The sequence below is a fragment of the Conger conger genome, chromosome 18 (genome assembly GCF_963514075.1).
Source record: "Conger conger chromosome 18, fConCon1.1, whole genome shotgun sequence".
Lineage (NCBI taxonomy): Eukaryota > Metazoa > Chordata > Actinopteri > Anguilliformes > Congridae > Conger > Conger conger.
This window is the reverse complement of record NC_083777.1, coordinates 27,105,202-27,123,276: the sequence shown is the minus strand read 5'-3', so window position 1 is coordinate 27,123,276 and position 18,075 is coordinate 27,105,202. Positions and strand designations below refer to the sequence as shown.

The 18,075-nt window shown below is 46.8% G+C and overlaps 1 protein-coding gene across 1 annotated transcript; it reads left to right on the top strand.

Moving 5' to 3' along the window:
- Nucleotides 1-1,977: 1,977 nt before the first annotated feature.
- On the top strand, nucleotides 1,978-15,709 carry LOC133118308 (lutropin-choriogonadotropic hormone receptor-like). The gene is made up of 11 exons (XM_061228186.1): nucleotides 1,978-2,147; nucleotides 2,501-2,572; nucleotides 5,146-5,220; nucleotides 5,872-5,946; nucleotides 6,506-6,580; nucleotides 6,980-7,057; nucleotides 7,347-7,415; nucleotides 8,226-8,300; nucleotides 11,494-11,682; nucleotides 12,997-13,068; nucleotides 14,563-15,709. Exons 1-11 carry the CDS (start codon nucleotides 1,978-1,980, stop codon nucleotides 15,707-15,709), a joined length of 2,097 nt encoding a protein of 698 aa, XP_061084170.1.
- The last annotated feature ends 2,366 nt before the right edge of the window (nucleotides 15,710-18,075 follow it).

Sequence of the window (18,075 nt, the reverse complement as noted above, 5' to 3'; positions counted from 1 at the left end):
GCAGTGTGTACCATAACACTGTGACTATTACCCCCTGCTGTATCCATAACACTGTGACTGTTACCCCCTGCTGTGTGTACCATAACACTGTGACTGTTACCCCCTGCAGTGTGTACCACAACACTGCGACTGTTACCCCCTGCAGTGTCCATAACACTGTGACTGTTACCCCCTGCAGTGTCCATAACACTGTGACTGTTACCCCCTGCAGTGTGTACCATAACACTGTGACTGTTACCCCCTGCAGTGTGTACCATAACACTGTGACTGTTACCCCCTGCAGTGTCCATAACACTGTGACTGTTACCCCCTGCAGTGTCCATAACACTGTGACTGTTACCCCCTGCAGTATCCATAACACTGTGACTTTTACCCTCCTGCTGTACCCATAACACTGCGACTATTACCCCTGCTGTATCCATAACACTGTGACTGTTACCCCCGGCAGTGTGTACCATAACACTGTGACTATTACCCCCTGCAGTGTGTACCATAACACTGTGACTATTACCCCTGCTGTATCCATAACACTGTGACTGTTACCCCCGGCAGTGTGTACCATAACACTGCGACTGTTACCCCCTGCAGTGTCCATAACACTGTGACTGTTACCCCCTGCAGTGTCCATAACTGTGACTGTTACCCCCTGCAGTGTGTACCATAACACTGCGACTGTTACCCCCTGCAGTGTGTACCATAATTTGTTGTTATTGTGTTTAAGTTGTGGCTCACTCGGGTAATTTCTGTGCCTGTCTAAATCACCGCTTCACTCCCTCACCTCTATAAATCACCGAGGGCCGGCTCTCCTGTGCACTTTTCTAAATTGTACGTGTGTTATTGGGGCCATCGACTGTTGTTTCATTTGTATTGCTTTTCTAAAGAGTCTGAGCCGGAGGGAGAAAGAGCGAGTGGGATGCGGGACTAGGGAGAGAGAAAAAAAAAGGGAAATGGATAAATCCTTTAGAAGATACGGCCACAGGCGACTGGTATTTATGTTGTCAAGGTTACGCTGATAAACAGGAGCTCCTCGAGCCAAGCAGTGGCCATGAGTCAAGGCACCGTCCCCAGATCAGCGTGAGAGGATGCCGCCCAGTCTTTCTGCGAGACTGCGGGGTGCATGAAACATGACGGCATTTATCCAGCACTCACTGTAAGCCAAACCACTTGTCATTATTTTTCACAAACACGCTAAATATTTTGTTTCTAAGTTAAGTGTTCCAAACAACAGTTTAATCTAAATATGAAAACCATGTTTAATTAGGTAGGCAAAATACAGATGTGAAAAGTATTTCTAGGGGGAATTATATGTTTAAGGCAGCGATAAATGCATACAATACATGCATAATTGTATAAAGAAATTCAACAATAAAACATGCCTGGTCCCACTTTCCCAGGATTTGCCATTCAGTGAAAACAATAGGTAATTTACAGTATATAAGGAAACTTTTGGTTTAACCAAGTGACCAATTAAATTGTAGATTGGGCGTGAAACAACACTGTAGACTGTAGATTGGGTGTGAAACAACACTTGCAAAACAACATGTATAGGCTACTGTTCCGATACATGCATAAGAAGAAGCACAGCCAAGTTTACTGCCTGATTATCACGCAAGATACACGTCTGGAATTTAATTACTTGAATGCAGGGTACACGAAGTACAGACACAACTGCTCTGATAGCCCATGTACAGTTCACTGTATCATTTTTAACCCACTCGTTGAAAGTGGGCAATTTCCTCACCGCGTTGTCAGTAGAGTCGGTGACGTAGAGTAGCTACAGTATTTCGGAGCCGAGGCGAGGGGGGCGAGCAGCAACACACACTTTCCCTGAAATTGAAGGATGCGCGACTTCTTGTAAAGTGCGCTTGCTAAAGTATCGGCAACAGGTTGTTCCGCTTCAGCCTACTTCCTGGGAGGAAGAACATACTCTTTTTAAGATAAAGGACTTAAATAAGAAAGGAATAAGACCCGTCCAATATGCTGTTGTGGACGATGTGGCGACTGGTTGTGCTGTCCAGTGTCCTGCAGGTGCGATCTGACTGGACTTTTTCGTGCCCCATTATTTGCCAGTGCACGGAACACTCTCTGCGATGCACACGGGAAACTCAGCTCAACGCCTCGGCCAAATCCTCAGTAATTCGCAGCGTGTAAGTACCGCAGATTCTTTCGTGTTAATCCGGAACATCGCGAAATACACTAATAGTCGCGTGATTTCCGGGCAAGAAACAATTTAAAGTGATACTGGTGTTTCTATCAGTTTCATCATTGCCTAATTTTGCCCTGAACTGACGGAAACTAAATGGAATTGAGGCGAACCCTGGTGATTGTGATGGAATAAGATTTTCCATCGCTCTTATTTTTTCTCAAAACACTTTTTAAATATAATTACTTTGTGTATGTCCGTATTGTAATATGGTGTGGTGATGTTTATTTTGCATTACCAAGCTGTATATTAGGTTTTAGAGGACGTTACCGTGATAATTATCCTTTTCTCTTATAGAAGATTAACTCTCCTGCCGTTACAAGAAGTCCCAAGTAATACTTTCAGAGATCTTCATAATGTGGCCACAATGTGAGTGACACCGCCATTCTCCCTTCACTTTGAATACACACTGTTAATCAAGTAGCTGTGTGAGATAAAAAGGTTTATATGAATTTGTCTGACGAAATTTGAGGTACTACAATATATGCATAAGGCCTGGAGTGCAAAACGACCTGATATTAATTTTCAAAACACAGTGGCTGGGATAAGTATCGCCGTCCCCTTTTGTGCTGTGATGGCGAAAATCTCTCAACTGACAACTGTCGTACTTACCATGACCTAATTAGCTTGTTGAAAAGAGCCGCCACTTGCCACGAACCTCATCCTCGAGTACAGACCCGCTATGTCAGAGGGTGCTTATGGTTACCTATCAAATTGGAAAACGATTATTAGCATGATTCACCTGAGCAACGGCTACAAATATGCTGTTGGAGGGGATTTAAATCAGTCACTAACGAGGCACTGTTTCATGCTGAATTGCTCATCTCAGGTAAAAAAAAATGAAACTATAAATTATGCATTACATTCTGGATAAATTGTTCAAACATATCAGGCCAGCTGTACTAGTAAACAACCGTAATTTAGAACACAGATTTCCCAGGAGTTCTAAGGCACAGACTTGATGTCAGGAGTCGTTCTATGCATTTATCGGTCCCAAAAGGCACGATAGTGGAACACGATCCGCCTACTGTATGTACCACTGCCGGTTCCATTCTCAACAGTGTAGGATGAACAGGCCCGAGTGAAGCTTGAGGAACTCGAACGATTGATTATTGCGTGGCCTTGGGGCAACCGAGTGTCTGTGGGGACACAATCCTCAGTATTGACTTTTTGTAAATACACAAACCAATGGAATGTATTTTAACAGATTCACTAAGATTTCAGCTTTCAAAGGTCACCAGTTTTAAATATTCATTTAAATTCTCCTACGCACACACAAGGAATAGTAACGGGCTGACTAATCAAGTCAAAGACGTTTTTTTCCCGGATAAATGATAGGACTCTTTCCACTGGGACATCCCTTGGCTGCATATTTTACTAACCCACTGCAGGAAAGATATGGGCCACCAGTATCACATTACTGCTTTTTTTGTACGATTTCCCTCTGTTATCACAGTTGGGGTGGAAATAAATTGTTACTTTGCTGACAGTTCCCTTAGCTGTATGGAACAAGCATGCCACTGCGGCCTCATAATAATAATGTGTTATTTATCTGATGCTTTTATCCAAAGCAACGCACAGTTGATTAGACTATAGAGCAGTGTGGAGTTAAGGGCCTTGCTCAAGGGCCCAACAGCTGTGCGGATCTTATCGAGGCTACACCAGGGGCTTGAACCGTCAACCTTCCATGGGCATCCTTAACCAACTGGCTACTGGCTTAACCATTGCTACCATGCAATTGGGGGTCACATTGAGAACTGTGCCACAGTTGGGAGTTGGGTGAGAACAGGTCTCGCCTCAGTATAGCAAGAGGGAGACGGTACAACCTAATCATCGATTAAGCACATAAGAGCCATAGATAGACCTGTTAATCTTTGTTTAGACAGCAGGCCTGAGCGTTCATATTGGAATATCGGATTTGTTTTCCAAATCCAATATTTTTGGCCAACCACCTGCACAATTGTTTTTTCCAAGGGGGCAGATTGGATTTGTGTCGACAAGCTACTTGTTTTTTTTTTTTTGTATTTATTTATTTCTGTTATGAATTGATGATGTGAGTCAACCCTGCTGGGGAGGAACTGAAACGGCACGTGAGACACATTTGACAGGTCAGGCCAAAATTGCAAGGTACAGGGCACGTATCCGATCTAGGATCACATACAAACTGGAATTGAAAGTAGGCAATGCCATGTGATCGTTTGCCTTTTAGACTTCATGGTGCACATCAAATTTGGGTCAAGTCAAACTAAGCCTAAGCTCTGATTTTGAGCATGAATCATAAATGTGAGATTTGTAGAGAGAGAGAGTCTTCCATGTTTCTGTTTCTGTGTGTTTCTATATATAATATATTGTATTACATGTGTTGCTTTGAGAGACAAAGAGAGACCAACAGAGAGAGTGCGATAGATTGAGGGAGAGAGAGTGAGAGAGAAGGAGAAAGGGAGAGACAGATAGCTTGAGAGAGAGAGAGAGAGAGCTTCACCGCAATTGAACCTGGGCGAAAGCAGCCGAGTGGTGAAATGGAAATGTACTTTCGCTCTAAGTAGCACCTTCATTTCGCTTCAATCCAAAGCTCTCTCTAATTAGCGGAGAGAGAAAAAAACCCCACTAATTACCGCAGGTGGTGGATGAGAAGAAGTGGCAGGTGGAGGGAGCAGTGTGGGAGCTGTGAGCGGGTCAGCCTCCGGGTCGTGTCAGGGGGCCCTCCTAAAATCACTCATTTGGCGGACTCAGTCCGACAGCTCTCAGATTGCTTTACTAAATTAAGGTCCCGGGCGCTCTGCTTGTATTTCTGATTGAATCAGACTCACTATTCACTCACTCAAATTGAATGCATAATTCTGTGTCTTGCAGAATCTGGTAAAATATATATATATATGGCTAATGAAATCCCATAGTGTATGGGAAAATGATTAAGAAGTCTGCATCTGTCATTCTTCCAGTGAAATCTCCCAGAGTGATTCCATCAGGATATTCCGAGCCAGGGCGTTTCACTCTCTCCACAGCTTGTCAGAACTGTGAGTACTTAAGTTATTTGCATTGTCAGACCAGCATTTCCACAAGTCAGGGAAAAACAAAGATGGTTCAGCACAGCGATGATAAATTGAGAAGCAAGGCCATGGAATCGCCTTCTTAGGAGTAACTTGAAGCTGGAACAAATGGAGAGGTTCTTCCATGGTCTTAATGTTACAAATGGTAATACTTCAGGTGTTGAGCTCAGATTATCAAGTACTCAAGTTATAGCGCTTCTATTCATTAACTGTTTGATCTAAGCGTTATTGTTGGAATATTTACTAGTGTTAACTGCATTGTGTCAAGTGTTTTAGCGATTAATATTTAATCCAATTCACTTTAGTTGTGAAGATTAGCTTCGCCCTAAATATCCTTAGTCCACACTGTTCTGATACTTGTCTTGCTGTGTGCTAACTGTGTTTGCCAGTAATGTTTGCTTAGCTTGTTTTTCGACAAAAGCACCCACCGAATTAACGCGTCAAACTTAATGCCATGTGATGATACACTGGTATACGCTGTGTACGGGGTATACACGTTTGCTTCGATGGTATCCTGAGAACAATGTGACGCGCATGCCGGAAGACCCGCCAGGCTCAGACCGTTCGATTGTAGCCGCGTCTGCTGTAAATGTTTGTGGCTCTCCCGTGTTTCTGCAGCCTGATACGGAACATCAGAAACCTGGAGTCCATAGAGAAAGGAGCCTTCTCTGACCTCCCCAAGCTCAAACACCTGTAAGGGCGTGCACCGGTCCTGTGTGTCTTCTCTTCTTCGGTAGGGCGTATGACAAGCGTTCAAATTGAGCAGATGAAGGAAAGCGGTACAAGTTTGTTCCCATGGGCACCTCTGCCACTTCCCACATAGCCAAAGGCTAAAAGTTTTTTTTTTGTTTTTTTTGAGCAGCAATACCCTTTGGAGTAACTTTGCGCTTGCGTTGTGGCACTAAGCTGTGGCCAGGATACATATATTTGCCTGCTCCAGACAAATATGCCTATGTCTGCTCCAGACAAATATGTCTATGAGCTCAACAGTCAAATCTTTTAGTCTTCCTATATCCCACAATCCCATGCACCCCAGCTGACACTATTCAGATTTTCCTATCTTACTGCGCACATTACCACATATGCATCCAAGAGGCACCAGAAATTGTCATATTGCCATATTAGCCTTCTCTCAGTGCAGCAGTTTTATAGCTGATAACAGTGTTATGTGTTGCCGGTGACTTGGGGAAAGTTTTGCACAATATCCCTCTAAATCCGTCTCTTTCCTCCCTCTCTCTATCACGGTCACCAGGAGCATTTGCAACACCGGACTAAGGCAGTTCCCAGATCTCTCTGCAATCTCCTCTCTGGAGCCCTTCTTTTACCTGTAAGTAGTAAGAACAAAAATTACTAATAGAGCCAGAAGTGGCCATTTGCCTTTCTGTTGGTATTGCTGTTACTCTGGGGGAGTCAGTGGGGGAAATTTCTGTTCATAGGGAAACTATTCGAATTAAGAAAAAAGGGGAATTATATTCCAAGTATCAAGTGAAACACTTAACCACTTAACAACATAACACATGCTGAATGCAATTTTCATTCATTTTCACATTCAAATGTTGTGTATGGTCTTTGGTAAGATGCTAATTCAATTACTGCAATGGGATGCATAGATTAAATCTCAATGTTAAGGTTAACTGCTCATAATTATTTGGGAAACAATCCACGAGAGCCCTTTGAAAAGATGACGAGCGAGGTCTCATCGATTACTTTGTGTGTCTTTCTCCAGAGAAGTGGGAGACAATATTGAGATTGACACCATCCCCCCCAACGCTTTCCAGGGCATGACGGAGGAAGAGACATACATGTGAGTGTGGAATGATGAGCTCTCTTATCAGACCTCCTGGGGCGCTCGTTCTGAGCTGTTCCTCATGATGTCACTTCCTGTATTGACCCGTTATGTGCCGTTAACCTATCGACTCGTTGTTTGTGGTCCTGGTTGAAAAGCCAGGCGTTAGGGGGCTGGATATGTTGTACGGTAGCTGAACAGTCACATGTTTATCACAACAGATTCTACAATAGAAATGGAATTTAGGTAATGTGTGTTACATCGAACACGCTCAAACTTCCTGCCATTCCGATTTCATTCATTTCAGGGACCTCGTCAGAAACGGATTCAAAGACGTACAGCGCTACGCGTTCAACGGGACGAAAATGTCTAAACTGTGAGTGCTGAACACAGCACGCATCCCTGTTTTTACAGTTGTCTATTTCTGGGTAGCTCAAGGAATGGAACTGTCATTTTTGGCGTGCCCAGTCACGCCCCCCTTTTCAGACGGTCTCTCCACCTTTCGTGACCTTTGACAGGCACACACTTGTTATTATTGCCAGTGCTTTGATGGGTAAGAAGGCTCCAGTAATCATGGATCACGGAACGAAATGTTCTGGTAAATAAATGTCTCTGGGACAAAACACTGATTGGAAGTCTATTGTTTTTCCCAATCCTGACCCACACTGCTGAGGGGGAACTGAAGTGTGTCTGTGGCATCGCGCGTTTGTGTGTGTGTGTTTTGAGTGCGTTTGTTCAAGGCGCGGGGGGCATGCAGACCCTCTCCCCTGAGACTCTCCTTCGCTTCGACGGGAGTCTACCCAGAGGAAGGTCTGGAGAACCTTCTCCAGTGCCCAGCAGCTTCCCAGAAGGACGTGGGAAAATAAGTCTCTTAAACTCTGTTCCATCAAGGCCGCTGGCTAGCCAGGAGTTGTCCAAAGTTCACATTTCCAAGAAAAGTTTTTTTCCTAAGGCATACATTTTATAAGTCAGGCTGCAGACCCGGCGCTGATCAGCTACACGAGGGTAAAAAATTAATACGTTGAGCTGAATTTTGCAGGGGGTGCATGTCAAACGAAGAGTCGCGTCTTCTTACAAGTGTACGTGTGTGTGTGTGAGAGAGAGAGAGAGAGAGAGAGAGAGAGCGAGAGAGAGAGAGAAAATGTGATTTGCATGCTACTAAAGCCCTGTTTTGTTTCCATTTCAGGATCCTGAAAGGCAACAAGAACCTGCGTAAAATCCACGATGAAGCCTTTGAAGGAGCGGCAGGGCCGAGTCTGCTGTAAGTGACTGTAAAACAAGATGGCGGAATTACGTGGAAATGTAAACAGGAGTAGGAGTACCCTGCTGTAAAATCCACTCGATGCCCACTTGACTAGGTTATCAATTGAGCTGGTCTAGCTTGGTATGAGCTTGTCAACCAGCTAGTGCTGGTAGCTTGTCTGAGCTGGTAGCCAGTCGATCAGCCACCAGTTGTTTTCAAAACATAGCTTGAGCTGGCCAAACCAAGTCGAGCTGGAAGCTGGCCTGAACTGGTCAACCAGCTAAACCACGTTGAGCTGGGAGCTGGCCTGAACTGGTCAACCAGCTAAACCACGTTGAGCTGGGAGCTGATCTGAACTGGTCAACCAGCTAAACCATGTCGAGCTGGGAGCTGGTCTGAAGTGGTCAACCAGCTAAACCATGTCAAGCTGGGAGCTGGCCTGAACTGGTCAACCAGCTAAACCACGTGGAGCTGGGAGCTGGTCTGAAGTGGTCAACCAGTCTTTTCAAAACCTAGCTTGAGCTGTACAGGGTACAGGATTAAAGCAGCCCTTTCTACACTGCGAGTCGGCGCTCAATGGTGCATCCTGGGAACCCGTCAGCTGGAAAACGTTACTTGGAAACATTGCTTGTATACACTGCGTGTAATAGAGTGAAGCGTTGCTAAACAATAAAAACCAGCAGACCCTGCGGCTCTACAGAAGCAGGCAGGCAGGCAGACAACCTCCCTGTCTCAGAGTTTATGAATACACTCTCAGGCAAGCGGGCTTCTGCTGCGTTTGTATCAGCAAATGGGATACATTGTGAACGTGTCAACAAAAAAAAAAAAGGAAGCGATGCTAACATCGCCTCGCACAAGAGACGTGCCTCTTCGACGGCTCGATTTGCATAGGAGGCCGGCGCGGTTTGTTTGGAGCCGAGCGTGATGTAAGAGCGCTACGGTGCTGCTGAAACGGGGTGCCGGGGCGATCATCTCAGTAGCATGAAAGCAAATGAAACCAAGTTAGATTAGAAAAGCACCACCGCAAATGATCGCGCACGACTCTGAGGTGACAGAAAACGCCATTCGCTGGTGAATGCGCGTGCTTCCCTCCTGCTTTGATGTGGAAAGTGCCGGAGTGCGAGCGGTGAGAGACGGCCCTAAACTATTCTCAGCAGACATCATTAATCTTTTCAATTAGGCTATCCTGGCGACCTCCGCGATTTCTCACGGGCACGCAAACCTACAGCGCTCGAGCAGAGAGGAAATAGAATTGCCATGGAACTCGTTGCTCAGATCTCGAAAAATTGCTTGTTGGAAATTAATTCAAGTGCAATCGTATTTCACCTGGTGAGAACACAAACGGAATTAAATTTAACAGAAAGTGACACTAATTATTTAAGCGAGCACAGTTAAACACTACACAATTATCGTCTTTTGAAGACTCTTTTATAACTTACACATAACCTATATTAAATTTGGCAGCATGGATGGTGCAGTGGGTAGCACTGCCGCCTCACAGCAAGGAGGTCCTGGGTTCGAATCCCCGTCGGCCGGGGCCTCTCTGTGTGGAGTTTGCATGTTCTCCCCGTGTTCGCGTGGGTTTCCTCCGGGTACTCCGGTTTCCTCCCACAGTCCAAAGACATGCAGGTTAGGCTGATTGGAGAGTCTAAATTGCTTGTGGGTATGAGTGTGTGTGCCCTGCGATGGACTGGCGATCTGTCCAGGTTGTATTCCTGCCTTTTGCCCAATGTATGCTGGGATAGGCTCCAGCCCCCCTGCGACCCTGTTCAGGATAACCGGGTTAGGATAATGAATGAATGTATATTAAATTTTCAGTCTACCTATAGAACTGCATATTTAACTGAAGCAGTTTAAATCAAGTACGCACGTTTCTAACAATCTTCTGCAGAAAGAATTGTGCCAGACCATAAAGCCTTGCTTTACTGAGATAATAGCCTGATAATGTTTTCCAGTATGGGGCCAGTACCTTATGTTTTCGGCATGTTCTTATCACGCAATCACACGCGCACCAGCAGCCCCATACACAGCACTGTGTCAGCCTACCTGAATCTCATCAACAGTCCACAAGCTGAAGGTTAGGAACACATTGTTTACAAATAGACACATTATACGGTACCCCCAGTCAAATCCAGGCATTTGATTTGTTCTGTCGCAATCACACCTGATGCAACTAGTCAAGAGCGTGGTCAGTTGAATCAGGTGTTCTTGAGGTAAAACTTAGCAAATACCTGGATCCGGCTGGGGGTACTCTAGCTGAGGTTTGGGAACCACTGATCTGGTAAGTTACACTTGACAGGTTAAGTAGACTGTAAAAGAGGGAAGCAGGTGTTGGAAATGTTAGATATGGGTCCAGGGCGGAACTGTGTGGTCCACTCAGATCCACTGATGGGGCACATAGTGTACTGAAATCTGCCAGTGCAGTTAGGATGATGCTGTGCAATATCACTTCTGTTTCAGGTTTAGCCCAATAATTTACTGGCGCTGTGCTGTGTGTGTGTGTGTGTGTGTGTGTAATATGTATGCACGTGCGTGTGTGTGTGTCTGTGCTGTGTGTACGTGTATGTGTACATGTGTGTGTGTGTGTGTGTGCGCGCATGTACATGTACGTGTGCGTCTGGACTGTGTGTATGTGTCTGTTTGTGTGCGTTTGTGCCGTGTCTGTGTGTATCTGCGTGTCTGTGCTGTGTGTATGCGTCTGTACTGTGTGTGTGTGTATGTACGTGTGTGTGTGTGTGTATGCGTGCGTGTGCATGTGTATGTGTGTGTCTATACTATGTGTGCGTGTGTGTGTCTGTGCGGTGTGTGTGTACATGTGTGTGTGTGTGTGTATGCATGTCTGTGCTGTGTATGTGTGTCTGTACTATGTGTGTGTGTGTGCGTGTACTATATGTGTGTGTGTGTGTGTGTGTGTCTGTGCTGTGTATGTGTGTGTGTGTATATGTGTGTGTGTGCGTGTACATGTGTGTGCATGTACATGTGTGTGCGTGTGTGTGTGTGTGTGTGTGTACGTGTACGTGTGTGTGCATGTACATGTGTGTACGTGTGTGTGTATATGTGTGTGTGTGCGTGTACATGTGTGTGCGTGTGTGTACGTGTGTGTGTGTGTGTCTGTGCTGTGTGTGTGTGTGTGTGTGTGTACGTGTGTGTGTATATGTGTGTGTGCGTGTACATGCGTGTGCGTGTACATGTGTGTGCGTTCTCTCCACAGTGACGTGTCTCTGACGGCCCTGCGCTCGCTCCCGGCCCTGGGCCTGCAGCAGGTGACTGTGCTGACCGCCCGCTCAACCAAGGGCCTGAAGACCCTGCCCCCGCTGGAGAGCCTGCTCAACCTGCAGGAGGCCCACCTCACCTACCCCAGCCACTGCTGCGCCTTCCACACCTGGCGCCGGAAACAGAGGTACGGACCGCTGCTCCAGGGAAGCTTATCAATAGGGTCCAGTGTAACAATAATAATCGGTCTCAATAACAAAAGCAAATACAGTGCATACTATAGACTAAATGCTAACAAGTCTCAATGAATATACCTCCACAGGAGAATCGAAAGCACAATACAAAACATTCATACCTGCGTTTCCCTTAGAAGCAGACAGACAAATTATAAATCTATAGACACTCGGTGAGCACTTCATTAGGTGTTTATTAGACTTATTTTTTTAGATTTATTGGTCTTCTGCTGCTGTAGCCTATCCACTTAGAGGTTTCACGCGTTGTGTGTTCAGAGGTGTTCTTCTGCTCTACGTTTCAAAATATGTTTGGCCTGACGGGGGCGCCAGGTCATGAGGTCACCGAAATCAATAGGCGTCTTCCTCTCGAGAACGTGAAGGTGCTGAGCAAAGTTCATGGCAATCTGGCCATTACTTTTCCAGATATGTCAATCAGAAATTCCAGGTTTGGCATGATGGGGTCACCAAAATCAATAGGTGTCTTCCTCTTGGGAACACGAATGCGCTGAGCAAATTTCATGGCAATCCAGACATTACTTTTCCAGATGTGTGCCACGGACTGACGGACAGATGGATGTCATAGCATTACCTCCACGGTGGAGGTACAAAAAAAAAAAGAAGTAAAACGTAGAAATCTAAACAAAAATAACCAAGAATGGCCCCAGCTAATCCAGAGTAGTTGTAGATATGTGCCATGAACATTATTTAATAACAACAAAGATAATATAACCATAAATAATACCCAATTGACAACCGCTGCAGGCCTATATGGTTTAAATGACAGATGCTCTTTACTGTATGTGCCACCATGTTGATATTCTGATGCTCATATTGAGCACTTATGATTGTATTCAGAAATGTACTCTCCTCTTATTGAGTCAGTCTTCCTAATGAAAGCTCACATCTATGCGATAAAGACCATTCTGCTGTACTGCCACTGTGCTGTGGAGCCCACTAACCATGTCCCTCAGGAACATACACTGCATTATATTATTATTATTATCCCTCAGGAACATACACAGTATTATATTATCATCCCTCAGGAACATATATGCCATTATATTTACGCATAACACCCGTACTGACAATATTGTTCTCTCAAAATGGCCAGCTTTTATTGATCGCGTTGTTTCCATATAGATTTTACTGTGATTACATTATTATCGTCGTTGTTGTTATTGTTATTGTTATTGTTCTCGCGCTCCGGTTGCGTGTGGCTGTAGTGTCTACCGCCTCTGATTTGCGCGTCTCTTGTTTGTCCGCCCCAGGGAGAACGCTTTCCTGGGCTCCTTCGGGAACTTGTCCAGGCTGTGCAGCAGCAGTGCCCCGCAGGGATTCGGGTAAGATGTCCGCGCCGTCACCCAGCTCAGATAAGCGCAGGGGCCGGACCGAGCCTCCTCGCGGACCCGGCTCGCGGTAGTAATCTCTGATCACTGGCCCTCCCTCGGGGGGGGGGGGGGGAGCAGCGGAGAGGAAATTCCCCATTGTCAAAGACGCATAAAAAGCCGCGCCTAACACGCGGTCTGACAAGGACTTTGAACTTTGAAGCAGTGGGGGTAGGGAAAAAGCCCCGCGGAACAACCACGTGAATTTAACAGGATGCGCGAGGCGTTGGCTCTTCATCTGCGTTTTACATTTTGAAGTGGTTTTATGGTTTCAGATGATATAATGACAAACAAATCGGTAATTCCCGGGAGTCTTTGAAAACTTGAAAGTGCTCAATTTGCAATTCAAGCTTGTGAAAGTGCTTTAGATTTGCAGAGTGCTTGAAGGTGCTCATTTTTCTCTCAGCTCATTTATTTAAAAAGCTGTTTTTCCCGTTTTATACATGTTTAATTGGACTTTTTCGGTCGCTATATACTTTCAAAGCAGTGAAAACCCTGTTTCTTGAGGTAACATCACCCTGTTTGTTCCTCACCTAAATACTAGTCATATGGTGTTATTCAATAAAAAAATACATTCTGAGTCAGTTTACAAATGAGGTCTTTGAAAACTTTGAATGACTTTTCAGGGCCAATTTTGCATTATAATATATACTGTTTTTGCATTGGCCCATATGTATACATTTTATGGGCAGGATAGATATGTTTTAATGTGGTAAAAGGCCAATCAGCAATTTCCTCTACCGTGTTAAAAGTTCTACCTGTTAAAATGTCACCAAGGGACATCATATCAAAGTTGCCTGTGTGTGATATTTACATATGATGTTAGTAAAGCTGGATCACAACAGATCAAACCTACGCAGGCACCACCCACACACTCTACAGATCCTTCATGTTATTACCAAATGGAAAACTGTTTGCAAAATCATCTATAATGCACAAAGAGAGATAACTTGTTTACACAGAAAGTGTTTCAGTGCCAAAACCCACTGCAGGTCCCTTGCGTCCTGTGAAACCTGCTTCAGTCTATCACTGTGTTTGTGTATTCCACTCAAATGGCCTTTTTTATGACGTTGTGTTTTAAAGGTGCAATAGGTAAGATTTTTGTGTTAAAACATAGTTACAAGACTATTGTAAATACCTTCCTATCATTGGAAAAGGCTCACCCACTGCCTGTGCTTATAGTCATTAAATTCAGGTTTCAAAATATACAGTTGACGGGCGATCACTATAGCTGTACAATAATTCAAGCTCATTGGTTGAAAATGGGTTCCAATCGCCACAGCCAATTGTGTTCCAACATCAGCGCGTTCACAGAGAAGGGGGAGGGATAAACAGTGTTGTGGTTCGAAGGGCGTTTGCTGCTGCTATTCCTCTCTCGACCGTTAGAAGTCCGAAATAACCGTAATAATCGTACCTTTAAGATCTTGCTCTCACGTGCCCCCCCTGCAGGTACCCCTCACCCAGCGGCGGGCTGTACCCGGACTACGCGCTCTACGACCTGGACTTCCAGTACCTCAACCTGGAGCTGTGCGTGAGCGACGCGCCCATCCGGTGCACGCCGGAGCCCGACGCCTTCAACCCCTGCGAGGACCTGCTGGGCTACGCCTACCTGCGGGCGGCCACCTGGGCGATCGCGGTGTCCGCGGTGCTGGGCAACCTGGCGGTGCTGGCGGTGCTGCTGACCAGCCGGCACAAGCTGACGGTGTCGCGCTTCCTGATGTGCAACCTGGCGTTCGCCGACCTCTGCATGGGCGTGTACCTGCTGCTGATCGCCGCCGTGGACCAGCACTCCCGGCGGCAGTACTACAACCACGCCACCGACTGGCAGACGGGCGGGGGCTGCGGCGCGGCGGGCTTCCTGACGGTGTTCGCCAGCGAGCTGTCCGTGTACACGCTGGCGGTGGTCACGCTGGAGCGCTGGCACACCATCACGCACGCGCTGCGGCGCGACCGCAAGCTGCGCCTGCGCCACGTGGCGGCCCTGATGGCGGGCGGCTGGGGCTTCTCGCTGCTCGCCGCCCTGCTGCCCGTGCTGGGCGTCAGCAGCTACGGCAAGGTCAGCATCTGCCTGCCCATGGACATCGAGACGCCGGCGGCCCAGGCCTACGTGGTGGGCGTGCTGCTGCTCAACGCGGCCGCCTTCCTGGCGGTGTGCGTGTGCTACGGCCGGATCTACGCCAGCGTGCGCAACCCCCACCTGGCCACCCGCCGCAGCGACGCCAAGATGGCCAAGCGCATGGCGGTGCTGATCTTCACCGACTTCCTGTGCATGGCGCCCATCTCGTTCTTCGCCATCTCCGCCGCGCTGCGCATGCCCCTCATCACCGTGTCGCACTCCAAGATCCTCCTCATCCTCTTCTACCCCATCAACGCGCTGTGCAACCCCTTCCTGTACACCATCTTCACCCGCGCCTTCCGCCAGGAGCTGCGGCTGCTCCTGAGGCGCTGCGGGGGCTGCGGGGCCCCCCGGCGTCTGCCCCGGCTGCTGGGCCAGGGGCCCCGCCACACCGGCCCCTGCAGGAAGCCCAGCTCGCTCCGCTTCTACGCCTACCACATCAAGATGCAGGGCTGCATCCTCAACAAGGGCCCCAAGTAACTGAACTTTTATTTTATTTGTATTGTTGTTTTTGTTTTTTCGAATTGTGGACTTATTGCCGCCGATGATCAAAAGGTGCTGACTTTAATACTGTATATACACTGGATATTTTTGTAATAAATCTGCTGGAAACGCTGCCGGAGGAAGGGAGCGTTTGTCCGCACGGCCGCGGGGGGATTCATGAGGGGGAATGTTTGCCATCAGTGGCGACATCGCCATCGCTCTCCTCTTCTCTCTTCCCACCGCTCCCCTGTGCCACACCGACACTTCCTCTCCCTGTCACAGTTCTGTGTGTTCCTGACTGGATGAGCAAACAAGAGGGAGAGAGTGCGTGTGTAAGAGTGTGTGTGTGTGTGTGTGTGTGCAAGAGTGTGTGTGTGTGTGTGTGTGTGTGTGAGAGAGAAAGAGTGTGCATATGCGTGAGTGTGTGTGTGCAGGCGCGAGTGTGTGTGTGTGTTTGAGTGTGTAAGAGCGTGTGTGTGTGTGTGTGTGTGTGTGTGTGTGTGTGTGTGTGTGTGTGTGTATGTGTATAAGAGTGTGTGTGTGTGTGTGTGAGAGAGAGGGGGGGCGGCAGGTTGGTAGGTGGGATCTCATGCATAAAGAAGGGGAAAATGGCCCCCACTCCATTGAACACATTTGTCTGAAAGCCGCGCAGCCCGTCTGCAGCAGGTCCGGTTGCTCAGCTGAACGGTCAACACCGGACGCCACCCCTCCTCCTGCGAGGGTCTCGCGTGCCAGCCCGCTGCCCGCCGCGTGCATCCGTCTCCGAGCACCAGGGCACCCTGACCCAGCATCATCTGTCAGAGCCTCCCCGGGGCACAGCCTGTCCTGCCACTGTGTGGGGAACCACTCCAAAACAGTATTTAAAAACAAGATGGTGGCATCCCGCAAAAAAAAAAAAAAAAAAAAAAAAAAATCTATATTCGAGGGCCGGTCTGAGGTACTGGTTTGTGTTCCAACCAATTGCCTTGTTTTTAATTTGCGGACAGCTCTATAAATAACCCTGGTTCAAGCCTGCACTCGAGCGCAGTGAAATCATTAGGATACTCTTGCAGTCTGCAGCTGTAACCGGTACTCGTACACATGTCGGATAAGATATGATTGAGTCAATTTAATAATTAAGACCAGACGTTGGCACAAAATCCTGAAACGGATCGGCCCTTGTTGTGCATCCCCGCTTTCAATTCTGGAACCTGGAAAGGGCAGAGGAGGGAGACTGCCTGGGGGCGCTACCTTTCTGAAATTTAATACAGTGTAAAACGATTGCATGTCCCCGAACCTGGGTTTGTTTTTGTAAATCTGATCTTGTTGGATCCCACTGAGTAAACAGCAGTGAGGCCTTTTCCTCCAGGCCAAAGGCGGAGTACACTCGCTCCGTCCCGTTTGTAGAAGCACGTTGTCATCGCCACCAATACCCTACCAAAATATAATGCTTTGCTGACTTTGCCCTTCGACACGAGGGAAGCAGTCCATCTTTAAGTGTCAAATAGGTACACACCATTATATTAATATAACTGACTACATTAATAAATAACTGTACTGCAGTGACCACTTTATTATGCATTTATTAGACTTATTGATTTTTCTGCTGCTGCAGCCAATACATTATATGTGAAACCTTGAGGTGTTCAGAGATGCTCTTCCGCATACCACTGTTGTAATATGTGGTTATTTGTGTTCCGGCCACCTTCCTGTCAGCTTTGACTCGTCTGGCCCTTCTCCTCTGCCCTCTCTCATTAGCAAAGCATTTTAGCCCACAAAACTACACACACTGGGGTTTTTTTTTTTTAATACTCTGAATACTCTGTAAACTCTAGAGACTGTTGTGTGTGAGACAGGAGATCACCAGATTCTGAGATACTCAAACCACCTTGTCTGGCACCAACAACCATTCCACAGTCAACATCACTTGGATCACATTTTCTCCGCATTTGGTCTGAAAAACAGCTGAACCTCTTGACCACGTCTGCTGGCTTTTATGCATTTTGTTGCTGATACATGGGCTGATCAGACGTTTGCATTAACGAGCTGGTGTACTGGTACCTAATAAAGCGGTCACTGAGTGTATGTTGTGATGGCTGCAGAATTATCAGCCAGAGATCAGAGATGCCTTCACATCCCGCCCGGCTGCCGAAGCCTGTTTAGTACTTGCGCGGGTGAAGTTCACCGGGTTCCTTAAACAACTTAATAATACACTGCTGAAGCAAAACAAGATCAACGTTAAAATAAAACGAAATGCTGCTCTACAGTGTATTATGCAAAGCTATCATTATTTTTAGCCTTTATTTTAGAATGCCACAAGGATGTTTGGCAAACGCGACCTCCAAGTGAGCTTGCTGACCCGATAAGAAAGACGTTTGAATTTT

Coding starts and splice junctions, on each gene's coding strand:
- LOC133118308 (XM_061228186.1), top strand. CDS start 1,978: ATGCTGTTGTGGACGATGTGGCGACTGGTTGTGCTGTCCAGTGTCCTG. Junction 2,573..5,145: donor CTTCATAATGTGGCCACAAT/GTGAGTGACACC, acceptor TCATTCTTCCAG/TGAAATCTCCCAGAGTGATT. Junction 5,221..5,871: donor CTCCACAGCTTGTCAGAACT/GTGAGTACTTAA, acceptor GTGTTTCTGCAG/CCTGATACGGAACATCAGAA.